The sequence below is a fragment of the Taudactylus pleione genome, unplaced genomic scaffold, assembly GCF_031769625.1.
Source record: "Taudactylus pleione unplaced genomic scaffold, aTauple2 ptg000556l, whole genome shotgun sequence".
In the NCBI taxonomy this organism is placed as follows: Eukaryota; Metazoa; Chordata; class Amphibia; order Anura; family Myobatrachidae; genus Taudactylus; species Taudactylus pleione.
Window position 1 is genome coordinate 23,077,107 of NW_028284958.1, and position 21,538 is coordinate 23,098,644.

Here is a 21,538-nt window from a genome sequence, read left to right on the forward strand (position 1 = left end):
TTTTCTTGCACACTAAATACAGTACCTCCTTTTTCTTCTTTCAGCCTATGGTCCAGATAGCCGACCTCCCATGGCCATTTTTGAGTTGCTGGATTATATTGTGAATGAGGTAAATGTACAGGAAATCTTCAAGATCCACAAGTGCACCAACGTCTCCTATGCACATTTGCTACCACCCTGTTGGCAAACACAGCATTTATAAAATGTCGAACTTAATGTGTTTGTATTTTGCAACACTAGCCCGACCTATACTATGCACATTTCATACATGGAAACCACTGTAGTCTGGGATGATGACAAATGGGATCCAGTTGTAACCTGTCCATATCCCTAAATGTTGAGAGCTACAGTGATGTACGGATACTCCCCACTAGCAACTCATGCAATGTCCCCACACACATCTTATATAATTATTTATTACCAGCTATTTATATAGTGCACACATATTCCGCAGCGATTTACAGAGAATATTTGGCCATTCCCATCCGTCCCTGCCCCAGTGGAGCTTACAATCTATATTCCCTACCACATGCACACACATACACACTAGGGGTAATTTTGTTAGGAACCAATTTGCCTACCAGTATATTTTTGGAGTGTGGGAGGAAACCGGAGCACCCAGAGGAAACCCACGCAAGCACAGGGAGAATATACAAACTCCACACAGTTAGGACCGTAGTGGGTATCGAACCCACGACCTCAGTGCTGTGAGGCAGTAATGCTAATCATTACACTGTCTGTGTCCTAATATGGGACAAAACTAAGAAAGTTGTTGCAGTGAATATTTGTACTTAAGATAAAGAGACCATGACAGACATGGCACATGTATAAGAAAGTCACTTCAGTATTTATAAAGGTCTTGCTTAAAATAGAAATATATCACTTAATTTCCATCTTTGCTGTGTAACAAGCATTTCTAGAACGTTCTTATCTGCCTCCTTCTGTTTGTGTTTTATAAATTAAGTGTATATATGGTGTATATGGCTTTCTAGGGATGAACATAAGTAGCCTATCTTTGAATCTTTGCCGTACTTCCAACATCAAATCCAGCAATGCGATGGCTACTAGCCGTAGCATCGAGAACATTCCAATGGTATAACTTTGATGGTTAAACTATGCTCAGAAGCATTCAGAGCTGAGGAGTGGAAACCATTTCCAGGTGTTCCCAGCTGCATAGAAGCTGTCTGCCATTGGATGGGCATCAGATAGCAGCATCCGTTGGCTGGAAGCCATCAAATACTCACAATTCGATGTAAAAAGTACTTCCACGAATCAGGAACATTGATGGTTTAAAACCATCGGCTTCTGTTGTTCATCCCTATGGCTTACTTGACTTCTCTGAGGGATTGAAGTGCAGATGTCTCACTGAGCAAAGAAATCTGGTGCAGTCTCTCTACTGCTGTGTGTAACAGTCTCATTTACCTATTTTGCAATGTTCTTACAATGTGAGGGTAAGTGTGCTCATCTTGTATTTTCCCCATGTGCAGCCTCCTCCCAAGTTGCCCAGCAGAGTGTTTGGAGCAGAGTTCCAGGACTTTGTGAATAAATGGTGAGTTTCGCCACCACATGGCGCTCATCTTGACAAGAAGAGCTGGCAGCGTGCCCTGTGCTGTTTTACTTATGCAAGTGAATTATTTCTAGCATCCAGATGGTAGCTCCATATTCCCATATCTAATCATAGATGATATAGAGGTGTAAAAGATGCTGCTCATCTATTTCTATGCTGACAGAATAATGGTCCTCATGAGTGATCCATGTACAAATATTAGCTAAGAGATGAAGCTGAGTAATTTGCTGGCTAATCGGCCATAGAGGGATACTAGGGAAGACAATCCCGCCCCATATTTGTAATCCCGGGATGAATTGTACAAAGAAACTATTTAACTATAAAAAAAACAAACACACACAACCATTAGCCCCCACAGAAAAAACAAACAAAACACATTCATTGTTCCTGTCCCCCACTGAAGAATGACCTGATCTCACCTGTCAGACTCTGTCGTAGGCTCAGCCACTTCAACTTGCAGAGACGCAATGGAAGAAGAGAGGAGCTCCCAGTGCCTCCCTCGCCCGCCTTGGTCACTTCACTACTGCAGAGTCTGTGCGGACAGTGCACTGTGGGCTGGACTGACGGCATGCGGCTGCGTGACCTATGACATCACACCGCCGCATTGCCGTCTATAGGTCACAGCCCGGGCTGCGGCCAAGCCGGCGGAAGAGCCCTTGCAGCCCAGACCAGAAATAGTTGGTACTGGCTGTACCGGGCCAGAGGATGCCGCCTCCGCGGTTTAAATAATCCTGAAATTCCGGGATTGTTGCCTCCAATCCTAGGATTAAAATCCCAGGATCCCACGGATCGGGATATCGTGTTTGGCTGCCCTAAAGGGTACAGATAAGCGTGTGTTAGTGAGTATATGCATGTATAGCAATACAGGGGTATAAATTACCCCAGCCTCCACAGACCAGGTGAGAAGACACCCAGCACTTTTTAGTGTGGAGCCGGTAGTCTATGGAGAGAAAGTGCTGTTCTGTGCGTCCCCTCAATGTTATTAGCTTTGGGCTGGTCTTTACTGAAGTAGAGGAACCTCATGCTTGATGTGGTCTCGTATATAAGGATTTGGGGAGCGGGCACACTGACCTTTTTATTACACAGTACGCAATTCAAATTGAATATACATATGCAACATCTGATGTATGTACAAATTATGGGCTGATTCAGAATTGTACGCTGTACACACAGCCGCTGTGTCTTTGGATGCAGCAGCTGTGTGGAAATATACGGATACTGTAGGAGCCGTCTTGTGTAATAGACGCCTCCTGCAAGCTACTGTGATCCGCTGCAGTGAAAACATTGGCCATCTGAGTGACCGTCGGGTTACGCAGGATGGCCAGTGTTTTCACTCTGCCGGGGCCAGGAAATCCGCAGACCCTAGCCTTGGCACGCCTTAAAAACTGGTCCGACACGCCCACATTTTTAAGAATGCTGGCCGTCTCGTTCCCACCCCCAAACGACCACATCAGGTTGATCATGCTGCGGTTTAGAGGGACTGCAACCACTGTCACAGTCAGTGATTGGCACATGCGCAGTACAGATTCATCGCATGCGCCAATGATTAAATATCGGAGTTGTGTGTAAACCATCGGGTTTACGTATAGCTCTGAATCAGGCCCTCTGTTATGAGCTATATGCACTTCACAATGTTTGCTATACAGAACACACACATTCATAATGCAGTATTTACATAAGCGCCACCTGCTGCTCAAAATCAGTATTGCATGTCCATTAACGAATACTATTTCATGATCCCTTGCGGCGGGATTTTTGTTTTAGTTTGAGCACATCAGTCAGCACCACTCTAAGTTACGTCAAGCTGAAGGATGACATGAGCAGGAGATTTCTGATGAAATGAGTAAAGTAGACTGGTCTCTTCCTCTCCCAATTGTTACAGTAGGCAGCCGCAGTTCCATTCTCTTATATGTTGGAAAGCCGTTAGCTGTTATGGTGGTATCGCGGGCAGTGCTGCCTTCCAGCTAGGAGCCTGCAGTGCTGAATCGCTCCGTTAGTGATAAATAAATTGGAGCTAAGGGACAATGTTCTGTCCCATAACATAGCTCTGCCAATAATCCATGCAGAATAGCCAGCATTGAAGCATAGTCCTGTAGCTGTAATAAAGCATGTGTAATGCCATCCTTAGTGCTGCAGACAAGTTTAAATGAAACTTTGTGTCACACATTAAAAGAAAGTAATAAAACTAGTGGACATTCTATTTAAGCTTACAGTCTTGCAATCGGTGGTGTTCTTTGTGTTTTCCAGCTTGGTGAAAAATCCAGCAGAGAGAGCGGATCTCAAACAGCTTATGGTAATAACTTTCCTCCCATTATTCTGGTTTCTGAAAGGCAATGCTTTCTTATACAGGGACACTAACGTCAAACACATTTTAGGACCATTGCATTGTTGAAGTCAGCTGCAATTGTACTTGCTCTGCTTGTACGGAACTATATGTGTATATTCACCTGCCTGCAGCACTGTACACTTCTATGCAGCCGCAGCTGTATACTTAGTTTCATCATTATCATAGTGCGCTTGCACCAGCTTTATACTAGGTGCAAGAGATGCGTCTGTGATACATACGATCAGCTCTGCCTAGTGTACATGTGCGTGCCCAGATACCCCATTTCAGCCACAAGTGGAGATGCGATTGAATCCCCCTTATGGGCCCCTGCCATCAGAGATGGATTGTCCAAACTGTTGGATTTTGACGATCAAGATCAAAAAATTATCACGATCATCAAATCTTTGACATTTAACATGTCAAATGTCAGCGATGGTGGGCGATCGGAAATTTCCGATTGATTCCCTGCATCGCGACGATCCGTGGCAGATGTATGGGCATCTTTAGATGCGTACATTCTGCAAGATCCATCTGCAAAACTGATTTGCTTTCAGCTACTCAATCATGTAGACCTATCTTTTCTTGTGAAATATTGTTAGTTATTTATATAGTCACAGTCACCAGGCTCCTTACAAATCCTAATGTGCACTCCAAAGATTGTGATGCCAGCCATGGGCTAATTATAATGCAGTATTAGATAGGGCTGTGTGTCCCCATATTCCCAGTGCCCCTTTTTCCACCGCCTCAAACCTACCATGTGCTGAGACTGAGGACACACACAATCTTTAGTTGTTTGAAAAGAAAAAAATAGCAAATTGTGAAAGAAAAGGTTTGGTTAGCAGAATATCTACTAGTGCCACACCTGGCAGATCCATGGGACTGAATCTAGGTATCTGCACCTTTATACAGCCCTGTGCTCCTCTTCCTGCAGGGAATAGAAAGCTGCATTCATGCAAGTGCTAGAACCAGCTCATTGTGCTTTGTTACAATTGTAAAATATATGAACTCGCCATTCCTCACGATAAAACCCCAAAAAATAATATTTTTTTCTTTTTTACCTTTATACTAAACATCTGCATTGACTGCCACTGATTGGCTGGGTGGAGAACATAAATACTGACGAGGAGCATTTTAGCAGCAAGATACAAAAAAAATAATTCTAGTGACTATAAGGTTCTATTCTAATTAAAAGAACTTAATAATCAGAATTGTACCATTTATATTTATAAAAAGATTTTAATAAGATAAAGGAATTATTTTTGTGATTTTTTTTTTTTTTTTTACTTTCCTCAACACTAAATATAGCTGCAATATTTACTAATTAAATTAATAGTGCAGTGTGTAGATTGTAAAGCTTGATCTAGGCTTAGTCTGTGACCGGCGGGAGCTATACCATAAGTGACACTGGCAGCTCATGTAGAAAAGAGAGGGACCTGTACACAGCAATTCCAAATAAATACAACTGAAAATATTTTGTAACATTGATTCCAATACATTAATCTGTGTTTAAACAAATGGATGCAGCTCTGTATAAACCCCACCCTCCTCCTGTATAATACATCACTGTCTAATAAACCTTGTTTACTGCACTTTCGTAACTGTACTATAAATAAGAACTGGGCAGAACAGAATTGCATTGTGTTTGCAGAGTTGCTTTAGCAGGGGTGTCCAAGCTTTTTTTTTTTCCCTTGGAGTGTTGTATTCAGAAAATGACTTTGAACAGATGTCCGCAAAAAAAATTCTGTTTGCCTTCCAACAATTAGGTTCTTTGCTGAGAAAATCTTTTGCTAAAAAAACTGTAAAACAAATATCTTAAAATAAATGTATTTATGATTTTCCTTACTGTAAAATGTCTGTCCTCAGAGCCCCCTTATATACCCAGAGCTTCCCTGTCATGCTCCATTATATGCCAGCCCGAGCCCCTCAATCATACCTCTTTATATTACAGGTTCAGAGCACCATTAAGTCATGTCATTTTATATACCAGCCTCAGTTGCTCCTCTGTTAAGCAGAGCTCGGGGGCGTGGCTGTTAAGCAGAGCTCGGGGGCGTGGCTGTTAAGCAGAGCTCGGGGGCGCGGCTTGATGGCCATCACATACATGCAAAACAATCCAGAGAGAAAGGAAGAAAAAAGACTTATAGGGTGCACACTTTATCAGGAAACACAATCATATTTTCATATCCTAATATATAGATCCAAATGATCGTCATTGTACTAATTCTGATCATTAACAAAATGTATATGTTAAAACTTCACATTTAATATGATATTCTAAAATAGTTTATTTAGGGAAAAAGTACTAATGGTGTCAGAGGACACTTTATACCATGAATCGTTAAGTATGTCCTGCATATGACAGAAATAATTAATGTATCAATCTCACAGAGTTAATATTCAAAGCCTCTGTGCTGACGGTTCAAGAATAAATACATATAATATGATACAAATAAATAAATACGCCAGCATGTCATACGGCTAATTGAAAGACCAATGGCAGCCTATGCTGTAATAATCTGTCAACCTTTACCTCCATCTTACATTTCAATAAACATTTAAATCTACACATCAAATATTGTCACTAAAAAAGTGCAATAATGCATGGATTAAATCATTCCCAAGACCCCATCGAGATTCATAAATAAAGATCTATATATCTCTATCTAATACTGGCATCCCAGTATGTTAACCAAAATCAGCACTGCAGAAAAGAAAAAACAAAAATAAACAAACTTAAATTTAAAAATTGGAGTGCTTGTAATGCAATGTATGTTACAAGATATTCCAAAAAAAATAAAAAATTTAAATGAAGTACAGCCTTCTTTTAACCTGAAGTATGATATATTATCAGGGTAATCCTGCACTCAATGTTATAGCATCAATCAGTTCAATGTTAATACTGGGAACCCTGAGTGCATGTAATTCAGTATATATTACAAATTATTCCCTAAACAGGATGCACTCATTCTAAACCCAGAGATCTTTGTAATATATCAGGTCAATGTTAGTACTGGAAAACGGAATGCATGTAATCCGGTATGTATTGCAAATTATTCCTTAGGCAGGATGCACTCTTTTAACCCAAAGATCTTTGTAGTATATTGTCCAATTTTCAATGATTCTAGCAGATATACTGTATATCTTTAAATTAAGAAAAAAATAAAGTACACTATCCGATGGGTCCCAATGGTAATGATGATAACCTGAAATACATATGATCCAATAATAATTGCAAGGACAGGTCCCAGAGATCTGAGGCTAGCCGTCTCGTTGCTGTATACTATATAGCCGGACAGGTCCCAGAGATCTGAAGCTAGCCGTCTCGTTGCTGTATACTATATAGCAGGACAGGTCCCAAAGATCTGAGGCTAGCTGTCTCGTTGCTGTATGCTATATAGCAGGCCAAGTCCCAGAGATCGGAGGCTAGTTGTCTCATTGCTGTATGCTATATAGCAGGACAAGTCCCAGAGATCGGAGTCTAGCTGTCTCGTTGCTGTATGCTATATAGCAGGACAAGTCCCAGAGATCGGAGGCTAGCTGTCTCGTTACTGTATGCTATATAGCAGGACAAGTCCCAGAGATCGGAGGCTAGCTGTCTCGTTGCTGTATGCTATATAGCAGGACAAGTCCCAGCGATCGGAGGCTAGCTGTCTCGTTGCTGTGTACTATACAGCAGGACAGATCCGGTTCACCTCCAGGCAATAAAACAATGGTGACAAATTGTGTGATATGAATGTAGCAGAGCCCTCTACCCTCCTGTGCTTCTCCCTACTTTAGTTTCATCTACTTCTTACTTACCATTAGGGCACCTAACACTTTTTTGCTTATGCTCTGTTGCTTATCTGGGTGTTATGATTGCTAATGTAGCAATATATATTATCCATGTCCTGGTCCAGTATTGTATTGTTCTGTAAGTTGCTTGTCAACAATTTGGTACGTACACTTGTGGCGCCATATAAATAAATGATAATAATAATACCACCAAAGTGGTTAAAAACCTGCTCCGTGTCTTGGTACACCGCGCCAGGGTTACTGCTCAGTGTCCGTTCAGCGACCAGGTCTCAGCGGTAATCCCCTTCCAACAGTACTGCGTGGCTGTGCTGCAGGTCGCTGTGTAGGTCTCTGCGGTAGTAGATTGAAGGACAGCTGATACCGTTCACGTGTGCGTCCACAAGTGACCTGTATGGTGGAGCCTGAAATACGTTTCGCAAGAAAGTGCTTGGTCACAGAATAGCCCTTACTTCCCCTAGTTCCCAGTGGCCTTAAATGTGATCTTCATCCAATCCATGTCCGCATAATTGATAGACAGGGACAGGGGGCCAATCATGATATCCATATGTAATTAAAGGGGAATTCTTAGATTGTGGATAGGGAATAAATAAACTAATAGGCAATATAGAGAAACCTACAGGGAAATCCTTACGGGCTGTTGATTGTATATTAGGCTTTGTATCCATACCTTACATATTGATAAAATGAATAAACCTAGTTGCAAATATATAGAGTAATAGCCGTGAAAGATTTCTATTCACTAGAAATCAGGTGTATAATTAATAACATAATAATCATCAAAGGGGAATTATCTCAAATGGTAGAGCGCTCGCTTAGTATGCGAGAGGTAACGGGATCGCTGCCCGTATTCTCCAGACAAACATTTGGAAGCAAAATTTGCTGCAATATATGAAGTGAAGAATAGTCCTGACAAATTAAAAATGAGGAGGGAATGATATCCACTAATCTATATAGGAAAGAGACCTCTACTAACTCTCTGCTACACCAAACCAGTTCCCATTCCCCCCCCCCCCCCCCCCCACTATTGAAAACATCCCTAAGGGGGGATTGCTGCAGATGAAGCACAATTGTTCAGATTATAATCAATATGAAACACAATGCGCTGACTTAACACAACGATTAAAAAGAGGGGGTTAAAGTAACACCTCAATCAAATAAGCACAGAGCGCAGTTGAGCATGTGGATAGAGAACAACCGGTGTTTAAGGATAAAAGACAAAAGTCTTCGAAAGCAAAACTTAGGATGATTGGCAACTTTTGCCAAGAGTGGAGATCAATAAAACAGGCATTACAGAAACACTGGCCTATTTAATGTTTGACCCGGATCTTAAGAATGCTTTAGGACCCCAAATATCTATTAGCTGGCGTCGTTCTAGGAACATAAGGGATCAATTTGTCCACAGTCACTTCACCAAGCAGAAACAACTACGAGATATCGCTCCAGGAACATTCCCATGTGGGAAATACAAGGCTTGCAAATATATGACCAGAGGTGACTGTATCATTGACAAATATGGAAATACACTTAAGATCAAGGATTACTTTAATTGCAGGACAGAGGGTGTGGTCTATTGCATCGCCTGTAGCCGTAATATGAGATACATAGAAATGACTACCAGACCCCTTAAACACTGTACCCAGGAACATATCGGTAATGTCCGCAATGCTAAGACTGATCTACTCAGAATGAGAAAAATTACCACCGTAGCGAGACACTTTTTGAAACATCACATGGGTTCTTGGGATGAATTGAAGGTATGTGGTTTGGAGAAAATATCTTTGGGAATCCAAGGTGGGGACCTCGTCAATAATCTCCTTAGGAAAAAGAGTGAATGGGCATTCAAACTAGGAGCAGTAGCCCCGGAAGGAATGAATATATCAATTATGGGGCTTTCCTGTCCAACTGAACATCTCTTCCTTATTTCAGCATGGGGTTGAGCATTATATAGATACTAATTCCTTAGTTTTTCACTTGTTTGCACATTACCATGTCATATTGTGGTTTTATCATGGCCTAACTTTGCACTGTTTATTATTTGTCACTCTTAGTAGTATCACTTTATGGGGACTTTTTACACGCTTCCTCTAGATTACACACTGGAGCGTGTTATTCCTTTGCAGGAATTTGTGTTGGTGTCTGGGTCATATTCACGTATTTACCATTTTGATTTTTTGATTTTTATCAAACCTTTGACCTTTTTTAACTTTCACCTTTACACATGTTCAGCATTTTTTTTTTTTACATAATCACTTCACTACACCTTAATAATGGAAATATTATTATTGATTCATTATAGCACATTTGATTATTGAATCCCGACTGCGGCTGGCCGTAGGGAGGAAATCCTGACAGCGGAGGCAAGTGCAGCTAACCCTCCCCTCTCTCTCCCCCCCCCCCCCCCCCCTCCAACCCTCCTTTAGGGGTTCCAAACCCTAACCTCCCCCCTGGGGTGCCCTAAACCTATCCCTCTTACCCCCCCTCTCCTCGCTCGGGCCCGCATCGTTCTGCATTCCGGCATCGGGATTATGACCGGCAGCCGCAAACGCCGGTCACATAACTACATCCCCTATTTCCTTATCCACAATCTAAGAATTCCCCTTTAATTACATATGGCTATCATGATTGGCCCCCTGTTCCTGTCTATCAATTATGTGGACATGGATTGGATGAATATCACATTTAAGGCCACAGGGAACTAGAGTAAGTATGGGCTATTCTGTTACCAAGCACTTTCTTGCGAAAGGTACGTCAGACTCCACCCAGACAGGTCACGTGTGGACGCACACGTGACCGCATCAGCTGGCCTTTCATCTACGACTGCTGAGGCCTACCCAGCGACCTGCAGCACAGGCACGCAATACTGTCGGACGGGGATTACCGCTGAGACCTGCTTGCTGAACGGACACTGAGCAGTACCCCATGTGCGGTGCATCAAGACACGGAGCAGGCTTTTAACCACTTTGGTAGTAAATATATCACACATCTTGTCACTATTGTTATATTGTCTGGGGGTGAACCAGATCTGTCCTGCTGTATAGTACACAGCAACGAGACAGCTAGCCTCAGATCTCTGGGTCTTGATATAAGGATTGCATTATTAAACAGTGATTTGTATTTGCTATATACCTATTGCACCCATTATTACTAGGACAAGTTTACCAGGACAATATGCTATAAATACAGCTTGCAATTATTATTGGATCATATGCATTTCAGGTTTCCATCATTACCATTGGACCCATCGGATAGTGTACTTTATATTATTTTTTCTTTAAAGATATGTATCTGCTAGAATAATTGAAAATTGGACAATATACTACAACGATCTCTGGGTTATATATATATATATATATATATATACACACACACATACACCACTGTTATGAATTTCTATATAGATCTTTATTTATGAATCTCTGGGGTCTTGAGAATGATCTAATCCATGCATTATTGCACTTTTTTTGTGCCAATATTTGATGTGTAGATTTAAATGTTTATTGAAATGTAAGATGGAGGTATAAGGTTGACAGATTATTACAGCATAGGCTGCCAATTTTACATATATCTTGATTGGTTATTTTTGCCATTGGTCTTTCAATTAACCAGATGACATGCTGGCGTATTTATTTATTCTCTATTATATCATTATATGTATTTATTCTTGAACCGTCAGCACAGAGGCTTTGAATATTAACTCTATGAGATGGATAGACATTAAGTATGTCCTGCGTATGGCAGAAATAATTAACGATTCATAGTGGAAAGTGTCCTCCCACACCATTATTTCCTTTTTTCGTATGATATTCTAAAATAGTTTATTAAAAGTGAAGTTTTAACTATAGCCACATATACATTTTGTTAGTGATCAGAATTAATACAATGAGGAGCATCATTTGGATCTATATATTAGGATATGCACATATGAATGATGTGTTTCTTGATAAAGTGTGCTCCCTATAAGAGTCTTTTTTTTTTTCCTTTCTCTCTGAATTGTTTTGCACTGTTGAATCTTACTGTGGGGTGCACCACTTGCGGGCGTAGTTGTGCTTTTTGTGGGAACCATACAACACAATACTAAGTGCATAATTTACATGTATTATAAATATTGACTGCAAGTTTCTTAGGGAAACACATACCCATAGATATGTTCATTGTATCCATCTTCCCACTCAGGTTCACAGTTTCATTAAGACTGCAGAGTTGGAAGAGGTGGACTTTGCTGGATGGCTCTGTTCTACTATGGGCCTAAAACAACCCAGCACCCCAACTCATGCCGCCGGAGTGTGACGCGAAGCACGATGAGAAGTTGGTCCAGGCAGAGAGCCACCGCCGACATATCCTGATCCTGCAGAATGTGCCAAAAAGAAATGGTTTATTTTCATTCTCGTTACCCCTTCATTCAAAGAAGGGTCTGCAGGGCATGGGTCAAGAATAGATGTATCCCCCCGTGTCTCTTGTGGGCTTCACCTGCTTTTATCCCATGATGCTTTGTGGTACCTGTGATGCTTTCAGGAGAAATCCCAGTCTGTGTTTTAGGAGGTGAATAAACTGTCCATATTAATTTACCAACAAAGGATTCGGTGGGCCAGTCCCATGTGGAACCAATCTCAGCCAGAGGCTGCATTACATATCATATTGCGGTCTGTCTGTCCAGGTTACATAACTGGCAAAGATACAATATAGTTTTATTTTCTAACATTAATTATCCAACTATTTTTCTCTATAAAATATTTTTCGTCACATTCTTGGTTGAAATCGGCTTTTACTGGTTGCACATGAGACTGCCCAGCATGCCATGAATGCTTTCCAGCCCGTCAGCCCTGTAGTCTGTGCCATCTGCCGAGACAAGCCATGCGCGTTCCATGCAGCTAGTTGGAACTAGCGTCCAAAGCCATAACCCAGGTCACCTTGTAAGAGTTTGCCTTTTGTGGGGGATTTATTCTGGAGAAGTGATCTCCTCTCTGCCGGAGCACTCACCTGTCTGTTGCACTTAATCTCTATTGGTACAAACCACTCAGTGTCTTTGTATTTATGATGAATCAAATATACATGATAAACAAATGTGAAATGTTATAACTGCCAAAGTAAATGAATCGGTTTCAGTGGAGCCTGTGTTCTACATGTACACTAGCAATGGACAGGAAATATACAAAGCTGAGAAGACATGCATGTGGCTCCGGTAGAGAGGTAGCGTGTGTGTCCAGCAGTGGGTCTGCCTCCTGCCTGTGCCTCTTCCCTTGTCATAACTTTTCATATTTATTTTATATTTGAATGTGATGTGATGAATCCGCATCCTCTTGCTGTGTCAGGCTTCTCCGCCTCATTCATTTCCTAACAGAGTGTGTGTAAGCACCCTGCTCCTTACAGCTAACACTCCTATGTGATGGTGGGGAGGCTATATCTACCATCGGAAGCCTTCAGTCCTTATAACCTGTACTTCTGGAATCTTCAGATGTATTATCTTTGCCTATAATAAATATGTTACAAAGAATCTTCCCTGATCTGTGTGAGTGTGTGCAGATATTATCCCCTATTTGTTTTCTGTCAGATCCTCTAATCCTGTTTCCTTTATGGGTGTGAGTCCGGCAGATCACTAACCAGCATTCTCCCAGAACTGACAAGTGTGTGGGGAAGAGAGACAGAATCAACAATGACATGTGGATGGAAGACATGACACACACACCCATCACATCTGTAATAGGGTCGGTCGAAAACACCTCAATCCCCCGGGTCTCTGTCACTATGGAAACATCCGTACTACAACATAGGGAGAAAGCGGTGTGGCTACTCTCTCGTCACTACCGCAATCTATTCAAATATGTTGCTATGGTGATAGCTCCCAGAGCGGAGGAGACATCCGGCGTCTCCTAAGTTGCCACAGTAACGGGACCGAGTCCTAATACAAACATCCATAACAGATATATACATCAAAATAAAATGAAATAAAAACATAAGGAGGAAGTGGTATAACTTCTTTCACATTATTGCTGCAATTCATTTAAAATGGGTTGTTATAATAATAGGAGACTCAGGACTGAGGGCTACATTGCCACAATACCAGGATGCATATTAAGCTATAATCCTGATACCGACATCCATACCAAAAACAAAATTACAATAAATTTATATAACATTCATATTACTCATAAAATGCATAAAAAAATAAATAAAAAACAAACCAAGTGGGTAAATCATAAAAAGATCATAGGAACCACCTCAATTCAAATTCATGATTCAGGCCGTTTTTGTGTTAATGTGCCTAAATTATAAATCTGCCTCATCTCCGCTTTTGATAGTCTGATGTCTTTATCATTATTGCGCCATTGGTCTTTCATGACTTCTATTCCCCAAAAGGCGTTGATCTGATCTACAGAGCTATCGTGCATTTCTTTCAAATGGAGTGAGAAAGGGTGTGTGATTAAACCTTTACGGATGTTGCGGACGTGTTCCGCCCATCTAATTTTTAATGACCTTGTAGTTTTCCCTATGTAAAGTTTATTGCATGTGCATTTAGTAGCATATATAGCATATTTGCTATTACACGTAATAAACTGGTGTATTTTAAATTATTTTCCATGAAATTAAGTTGTTTCCTGGTATCTGAAGGACAACTTCTGCACATGCTACATTCCCCACACCTGTGAAATCCTTGGTTCCTTAAGCGTCCTCCGATTGGTTTCTCAACAAACGCCCTGGACACCAATTTATCTTTCAAATTCAGGGCTCTTCTATAGAAAAACTTAGGTTGACTAGGTAAAATGGTCGATAGTACTGGATCCTTCAGTAAAATATAACAGTTTTTATTAAAGAATTTTCCTACATGTTTGTGGTACCCACTATATTCTGTATTAAATGTTAAATTATGTTGTAGAGTATCCTTAGGGCTTTTTTGAATACAGGTTGAGTCTCTCATATCCAAATATTTTCCGAAATATGGAATATTTTTAGCATGACAGAGAGTAAAACCTTTGGTTTTTGATGGTTCAATGTACACAAACTTTATTTAAGACACAAAATTATTAAAAATAGAGTATAAGGACTTCCGGTGGGCGGACCAACGCTATGGCTATGGTTAATGCAGCTCCTCTGAAACTCCACAAGAGCCGCAATTTTGAGAAGCCTTACACCTCTGTGGAGCACCCCCATACTAGCTGGGACACCAGGGGATAAGCGGCCTGACAACGCCCTGCTCCCTGCGACTCCCTCAGCCCCGGAACACGGAGACGCTGCTTTCCTTCCCCACCCAGCCGCTCGGCGGCTCAGAGGACTGGGCTTCCCTGCCGCAGATGAGCGGTATTAGCAGTGCAAACCTGCACTAACTTACTGTGACAGCTCCCCGCTGTAGCTCCGTTGCTCTGCCTCTGACCCAACGACTCTGGAGGAGAGCTGTGCTGCCGGAGCTAGGTGCGTAAGCGAAACACGGACATACACACGCTGCTGGCTGCCATCTTCCCCAGCTAAGTGACACACAATACAGCATTTGATACAGCTGGACCCTGCTGTCTGATCCATTGCACTCATTGCTACAGCTGACTGCCGGTTATATCACCTCATCTGAAATCGGTGATTACATTACGTCACTTACTATTACTAGTAATATCAAATATTATTAAAAGAGAGGAATCTGGGAAATCCTGACTTCCTTCCCTGCTCTAAAAGTGTACAGCTTAGTTGTCTCTTGGACATATCTTGATTACACTACATTACTTACTATTACTATGAAGATCAGATATTATTAAAAAAGAGGAATCAGGGAAATCCTGACTTCCTTCCCTGCTCAAAAAAGTACTCAGCTTAGTTGTCTCCTGGACATATCTTGTTCAACTTATTACTTGCAGTGACATTGGTACCATTACAGTCACTCCTACCTTTCATAACGCTCACAATATTATTATTATTAACCATATAAATCTCTACTCCTGGGCTAACAATTAATATGCCCATGAATAAATACGTGGCCAAACAACAAAAGGGGTCCTAAGGGCGGTTCCCTTGCTATTTAAGTACCTCAGAGGACTTCTAGAAATTGTTGGAATCCCACTTTAATAATTATGGGACCGACAATACACAACATATGCAAGATATCAATCTAATCTGGGCTGCCTCCAAGCCTGTCCTGAGAGGACATATAATAGCACATGTCGCCCACAAACGCAAAGTTATGCGAGAGGAGTATAAAAAGTTGAGCAGAAATTTATCAAACACTTATTCTACTTATCTTCTCGCACCATCTGACGAAGCGAAACAACACTACGTTGAGGCAAAAACCTTTTACGACACTCTATGTTCCGAAAATGCTCTTATAGACGTATCCTTTCAAAAGCATAAGTTCTTTAAATGGGGCAATAGATCAGGGAAGCTACTCGCCTCTATGTTACGGCAAAAAGCAACTCCTAAATACATAAATAAAATCAAGTCCACAAGTTTAGACTCTTTAATGAGTCCCGATCAGATAGTGGAGGAATTATTACGTTATTATGAAAACTTATACTCTGCTCCCCCAGATGACCCTGTTTTAGGTGCAGATTTCTTACAGCAATCAGGCCTACCATATATTGCAATAGAAGACAGAGATCAGTTAAATGCTCCTATCGCAGAGGAAGAAGTGAGGGGAATTATTCGTACTCTACCTAACGGCAAGACATCAGGTCCAGATGGTCTCGGTGCTGACTATTACAAAATATTATCATCCCAAGTGACCCCTCACAACTACCCAGGGTTTTGGCCCCGAATTTACGCATGTTTTTCAAACATTGTAAAAATCCCCAACTGCTTATTTAACTATCAATAGGTTAAATTCTAGACGTTTTTCTCTTCATAGGGGGACCAGGCAGGGGTGCCCACTGTCACCACTACTCTTCAACTTAGCTATAGATCCGTTAATTCAACATTTCTACCAACTGGACTTCCAGCAAAAGAATTGCACCGTTTGCAGATGGTACAAAATGCAGCTGCCAGGCTATTACCAACCAGCCCCGTTCAGCCACATAACACCCATTCTCTACTCCCTTCACTGGCTGCCTGTCAGATGGTGAATTGTTTTCAAGATTGGATTACTAACTTACAAAGCCCTACATGACCATGGCCTAGGGTACCTAAAGCAGCTTCTGATTCCTTACCGTCCCACTCGATTACTGCAATCCATTGACGAAGGACTATTAATAGTACCTAGAATCTCCCGGAATTCGTCTGGGGGTCGAGCTTTCAGTTTTGGGGCTCCAACCTTATGGAACTCACTTCCCCGCACAGTTCTAGAGGCCTCCTCTCTAGAATCCTTCAAAAATAAACTCAAGACTTACCTCTTCACCCAAGCATTTCACTAATGTCCCTTGTTTAAGCTTATTTTGTATTTTGTACCGTAAAGGCAAATGTAAAGCACTTTGAGTCCTTTAGGAGAAAAGCGCTATATAAAATTATTATTATTATTATTAACTGTCTGCCTGGCGAGGTATCCGTGTAGCTAATCATGAAATTAAAGTTTCTGCTTTTGCAGACGACCTGCTATTGTATTTTCATAATCCCAAACAGGCTATTCCCTTATTAGTGGATAAACTACAGGTTTTTACTAAGATAGCAGGATTTGTGGTCAATACCTCCAAAACAGAAGCTCTAGCATTTTATCCAAATGCTCGTGGGGGCTGGAGTAATACCTTTCCATTCAAATGGACTAATTCTACTTTAAAGTATTTGGGCGTATTGTTTCCTTCACACCCTTCTAACTTATACTCAGTGAACTACAAAAAAGTTTTGACACAAACATTAGAAGATTTACGTAAATGGAATACCCTACCACTTTCACACATAGGCCGATGTCATGTCATTAAAATGGTCATTTTTCCCCGTATACTATATCTGATTAAAATGCTACCCATTCTTATATCAAAAAAAGATCTCCAAACACTAAATAAAGAAATGCAACGGTTTATATGGGCTAGTACACGCCCCAGGATCTCCCTCTATAAGTTACAACAAACCACAGACCGGGGAGGTTTAAACCTTCATTGTATAAAGCGCTATTCTATAACAGCTAATTACCGCTTTGCCATGGATTGGATGAGTGGGGCCAACAACTACTCTTTATTTCCATTAGAACAGGCATTTAGTCCGGATATACATTTATTATTATCCTTTATTTATATGGCGCCACAAGTGTTCCGCAGCGCCTTACATAGTACATAGAACTAATAGGTGAACAAGAAACAAGTAACTTACAGTACATTACAGTGCAGGACAAGGACACGACTTATATACATTGCTGACATAGTGATTAAAGCACTCACAATACGCTGCCGGGAGTTGGCGGTCCCGTGTTAGGTGCCCTTATGGGGAGCAGAGAGTAGAAGAAAATGTAAAGAGAATCACATGAGGGAAGAGGTTCCTGCTCATGAGAGCTTACATAGTAGCGTTACTACACACCAAACCTTCCCTGATGCCAAAACAAATCAGAGACAATGTGCTCCTCTCCACCACTTGCAGTGCTTGGAGGCAGCTCAGATCACTCCTAGGAATTTCTCCGTCTCACTCCCTTTTTCTCCCGTTAATAAATAACCCTGCTTTTTCAAGAGGCCGATCATCACAATATATCAGAGACTGGTACCTCGGAGGACTGAGATATCTACACCAACTTTTAGATGACAATACCTTTAAACCTCACACACTTAGCCAATTGCAAGCTAAATTTCCTCACCTTATCATTCCGCTATTTCCTTATCTACAAATGTCAAGCTATCTTATGACAACACTTAGATTGATGTCTGATGAAGACAAACAATTTCGGATGGATAATGCGTTGTGTCTAAAGCTGGATACACACCGGCCAATATATCATGCCCCCGTCGGCCATTGTGTACAGACGATATGTCTGTGAACAACGTTGTTCACAGACATATCGCATTGCCTGTGCTGCACAGCCAATGAACAGATATGTCTGCAGACATATCTGTCCATCGACAAGTGTGTACGGGCGATCAGCCGATCGCCAGTAGACGGGTGCAGAGAGAAGGGGGGAGCCGCGAGCGGGTACTACTTACCCGATTCCGGCACAGCTCCCCATCCACAGCAGCCCAACACACACTGCTGTGTGCTGGGCTGCACTGGGAGACTGTCTGAGGCTGCTAAAGCAGCAGCCCGAGCAGTCTCATATGCCAAAGGGGTGGGGGGGTTGAGCGATCATGCTGATCGCGCCCCCCATTGGCTGTGCGCCAGGCTGAGGGGCACACAGCACTCCCCTCCCCAGTGCCATTTTTTTTCCCTTAATTTTTTTCGAAGGGGGCGTGGCCACGCATTCCACGATTAGGCCACACCCCCAGCCACCGGGACCCGCTGCAGCACAGATGATGGTCGTTCAGTGTGTATGAACGACCATCATCTGCAGATATATCAGCAGATCACTCGATCTGCAGATATATCTTTCAGGTGTGTACCCACCTTAAGGGCTTTAGAGTCTTTTTCGTCTTCATACATCTACACATTTATTCGCTCTGTTATTGATTTGGAGACTATTACAGGTGGTTTGGCTAAATGGAGAGAAGTCTTCCCAGATTTTAGTTTATCCCAATTAACAATGGCCACCCAAAGATTAAACAAGCAGTTGATTGCTGTATCGTACGCAGAAATTAACTATAAGATTCTCCACCGGGCATACTTTACTCCTAAACTCAAATTTTTAATAGGACAATCTGATAATTCCAATTGTTCTAAGTGTGGTTCACCAGGGGCGGACATGTACCACTGTCTTTGGCTGTGCCCCAGAGTAATAGAATTTTGGAACCAGATTCACCAATACATTCAACAAACCCTAGCAATAAATATCCCCCTTTCACAAAACTGTATATTCTGGTGCAAGTTCCCAAAAGATCCTTCTTACGGTATAACCAAGGGTAATAAATTGCTCTTGGTTAAGATAGCAGGGGCAGCAAAGAAAACAATTCTATCACAGTGGATAGAACCCACAACACTAAACCTTACGCTATTCCTGCCCAGAGTCTCATATCTGTTTCATACGGAGTGGACAGGTACGTCTACTAACAGAGAGGGTATGGCGGAAAAGTTTTTCTCTATTTAGTTACCATTAATAAAGACCCAATCCCCAAAGCTGAAACACTCAGAACATGTTTCCAATTAACAACATGGTACAACATGATGGTCTTCGATGGAGGTGTTCCCTTTTGAGACTAGATACGAATAAATAAATACATTATATATATATATATATATATATATATATATATTTCTTTTTCCTCGTCTACCTCTGAAGTGGGCTCTTAGTCCACAGATCAACGAGATATTTGATTATGATACAGTGTGTAGTTTCTTAATTGGTCGCTCCTGTGTGTAAATGGAGCATTGTTAACTATTCCGTTGACATTCTGTTGTGAATGACCTTACTATTTTGTGACTGTACTTTCAAAAGACACTATGTCATAATTGTATTTGATCTTTAAGCCAATAAAAATTATTATTGAGTAAAAAAAAATAAAGTAGAAATTACCTTCAGGCTTTGTGTATGAGGTGTATATGAAACATAAATGCATTCTGTGTATAGATTTGGGTCCCATTCCCAAGATATTTCATTATGGTATGCAATTGTTCCAAAATACAGAATATTCCAATATCCAAAATAACCCTGGTCCTAGGCATTTTGGATATGGGAGACTCAACCTGTATTCCCTTCTACCAATAAGCTTTCCCTATCAATATTTGATGCCTCTTCTATGGCTTCCCGTAATTGATAATTATTATAACCCTACTAGAAGAATATATTTTTCATGGCAGTGGCTTCTACCATATATTTCTCCCTATAAGGACAATTACGTCTTAGGGGCATATTCAATTAGCCGCGAAAAGTAGGCTAAGTTTTGCGTGCCGGACTTTCCACCTTCATCGCATGTTTTTGGAGAAAATACTTATCGTGTGCGCGGCTTATCGCGGCTAATTGAATATGCCCCTTAGACGGGTAAATTGTCCTTTGGGAACATTAACCATTTAGATAGATGATTACTTTTGGTGCCTATATAGGTATTAGAGTCAGTGGGCTGTGTGTAAACAGAGGACTCAATCTGTTTATTTTCAATATAAATATCTAAATCTAAAAAAATAACTCTAGTCTGACTCTGGGTAAAACTTTATTTAATATTTAGAATATTATCATTAAGATAGGTACAGAACAGGTCAATCAACAATTGGTCTCCCTGCCAAATAAAAAGCACATCATCTATGTACCGCCACCAACGAACCAGGTTCAACCGCCAGCTATCACCACGCCTGACGGAAGAATCCTCCCATCTGGACATGAAGATGTTGGCATAGCTGGGGACAAACCTGGTCCCCATGGCGGTACTGACCTCCTGATTATAGTAGTCGCCGTCAAAGTTAAAATAATTATTGTATAAAATAAACAAATCCCTTTTAAAATAATCTCCTGTAGGTTAAGATCCATATCACTAGATGACAAGGTTTGTTTAATTGCCTTGATCCTGTCTGTATGTTTAATCATTGTATATAGTGAAGTAACATCACCAGTCACCAAAAACATTATTTTCCCATTTTACCTCCTTCAACTTTCTCAGGACGTCCCTAGTATCGTTCAGATGGTAATGCCCTTCTATCACAAAAGGTTGAAAGTGATCTATGAAATGGGACAAATTAGCAGTGATAGAGTTAGTCCCTGCGATAATCGGGCGTCCCGGGGGTTTACACTCATCTTTATGAACCTTCGGAAGAAGAAGATACATAACCGGGAATGTGAACATTTCAATAACCAAAAATTCAGAAGTAGTTCTATTAATAGTCCCCAGGTCTTCATATTACTTAACCAGGTTTTTCAGTTTAATCAGGATTTTAGAAGATGGATCTGC

At 41.2% G+C, this 21,538-nt stretch overlaps 1 protein-coding gene across 1 annotated transcript in view; it reads left to right on the plus strand.

Moving 5' to 3' along the window:
• MAP2K1 (mitogen-activated protein kinase kinase 1) overlaps positions 1–13,173 on the plus strand; it is a 32,418-nt gene extending 19,245 nt beyond the window's left edge. Inside the window, exons 8-11 of the mRNA XM_088452761.1 lie at positions 45–109; positions 1,488–1,549; positions 3,815–3,860; positions 11,856–13,173. Coding sequence (XP_088308887.1) covers positions 45–109; positions 1,488–1,549; positions 3,815–3,860; positions 11,856–11,969 — 287 coding nt within the window. The 3' untranslated portion in view covers positions 11,970–13,173. The remainder of the gene's footprint in view (positions 1–44; positions 110–1,487; positions 1,550–3,814; positions 3,861–11,855) is intronic.
• The last annotated feature ends 8,365 nt before the right edge of the window (positions 13,174–21,538 follow it).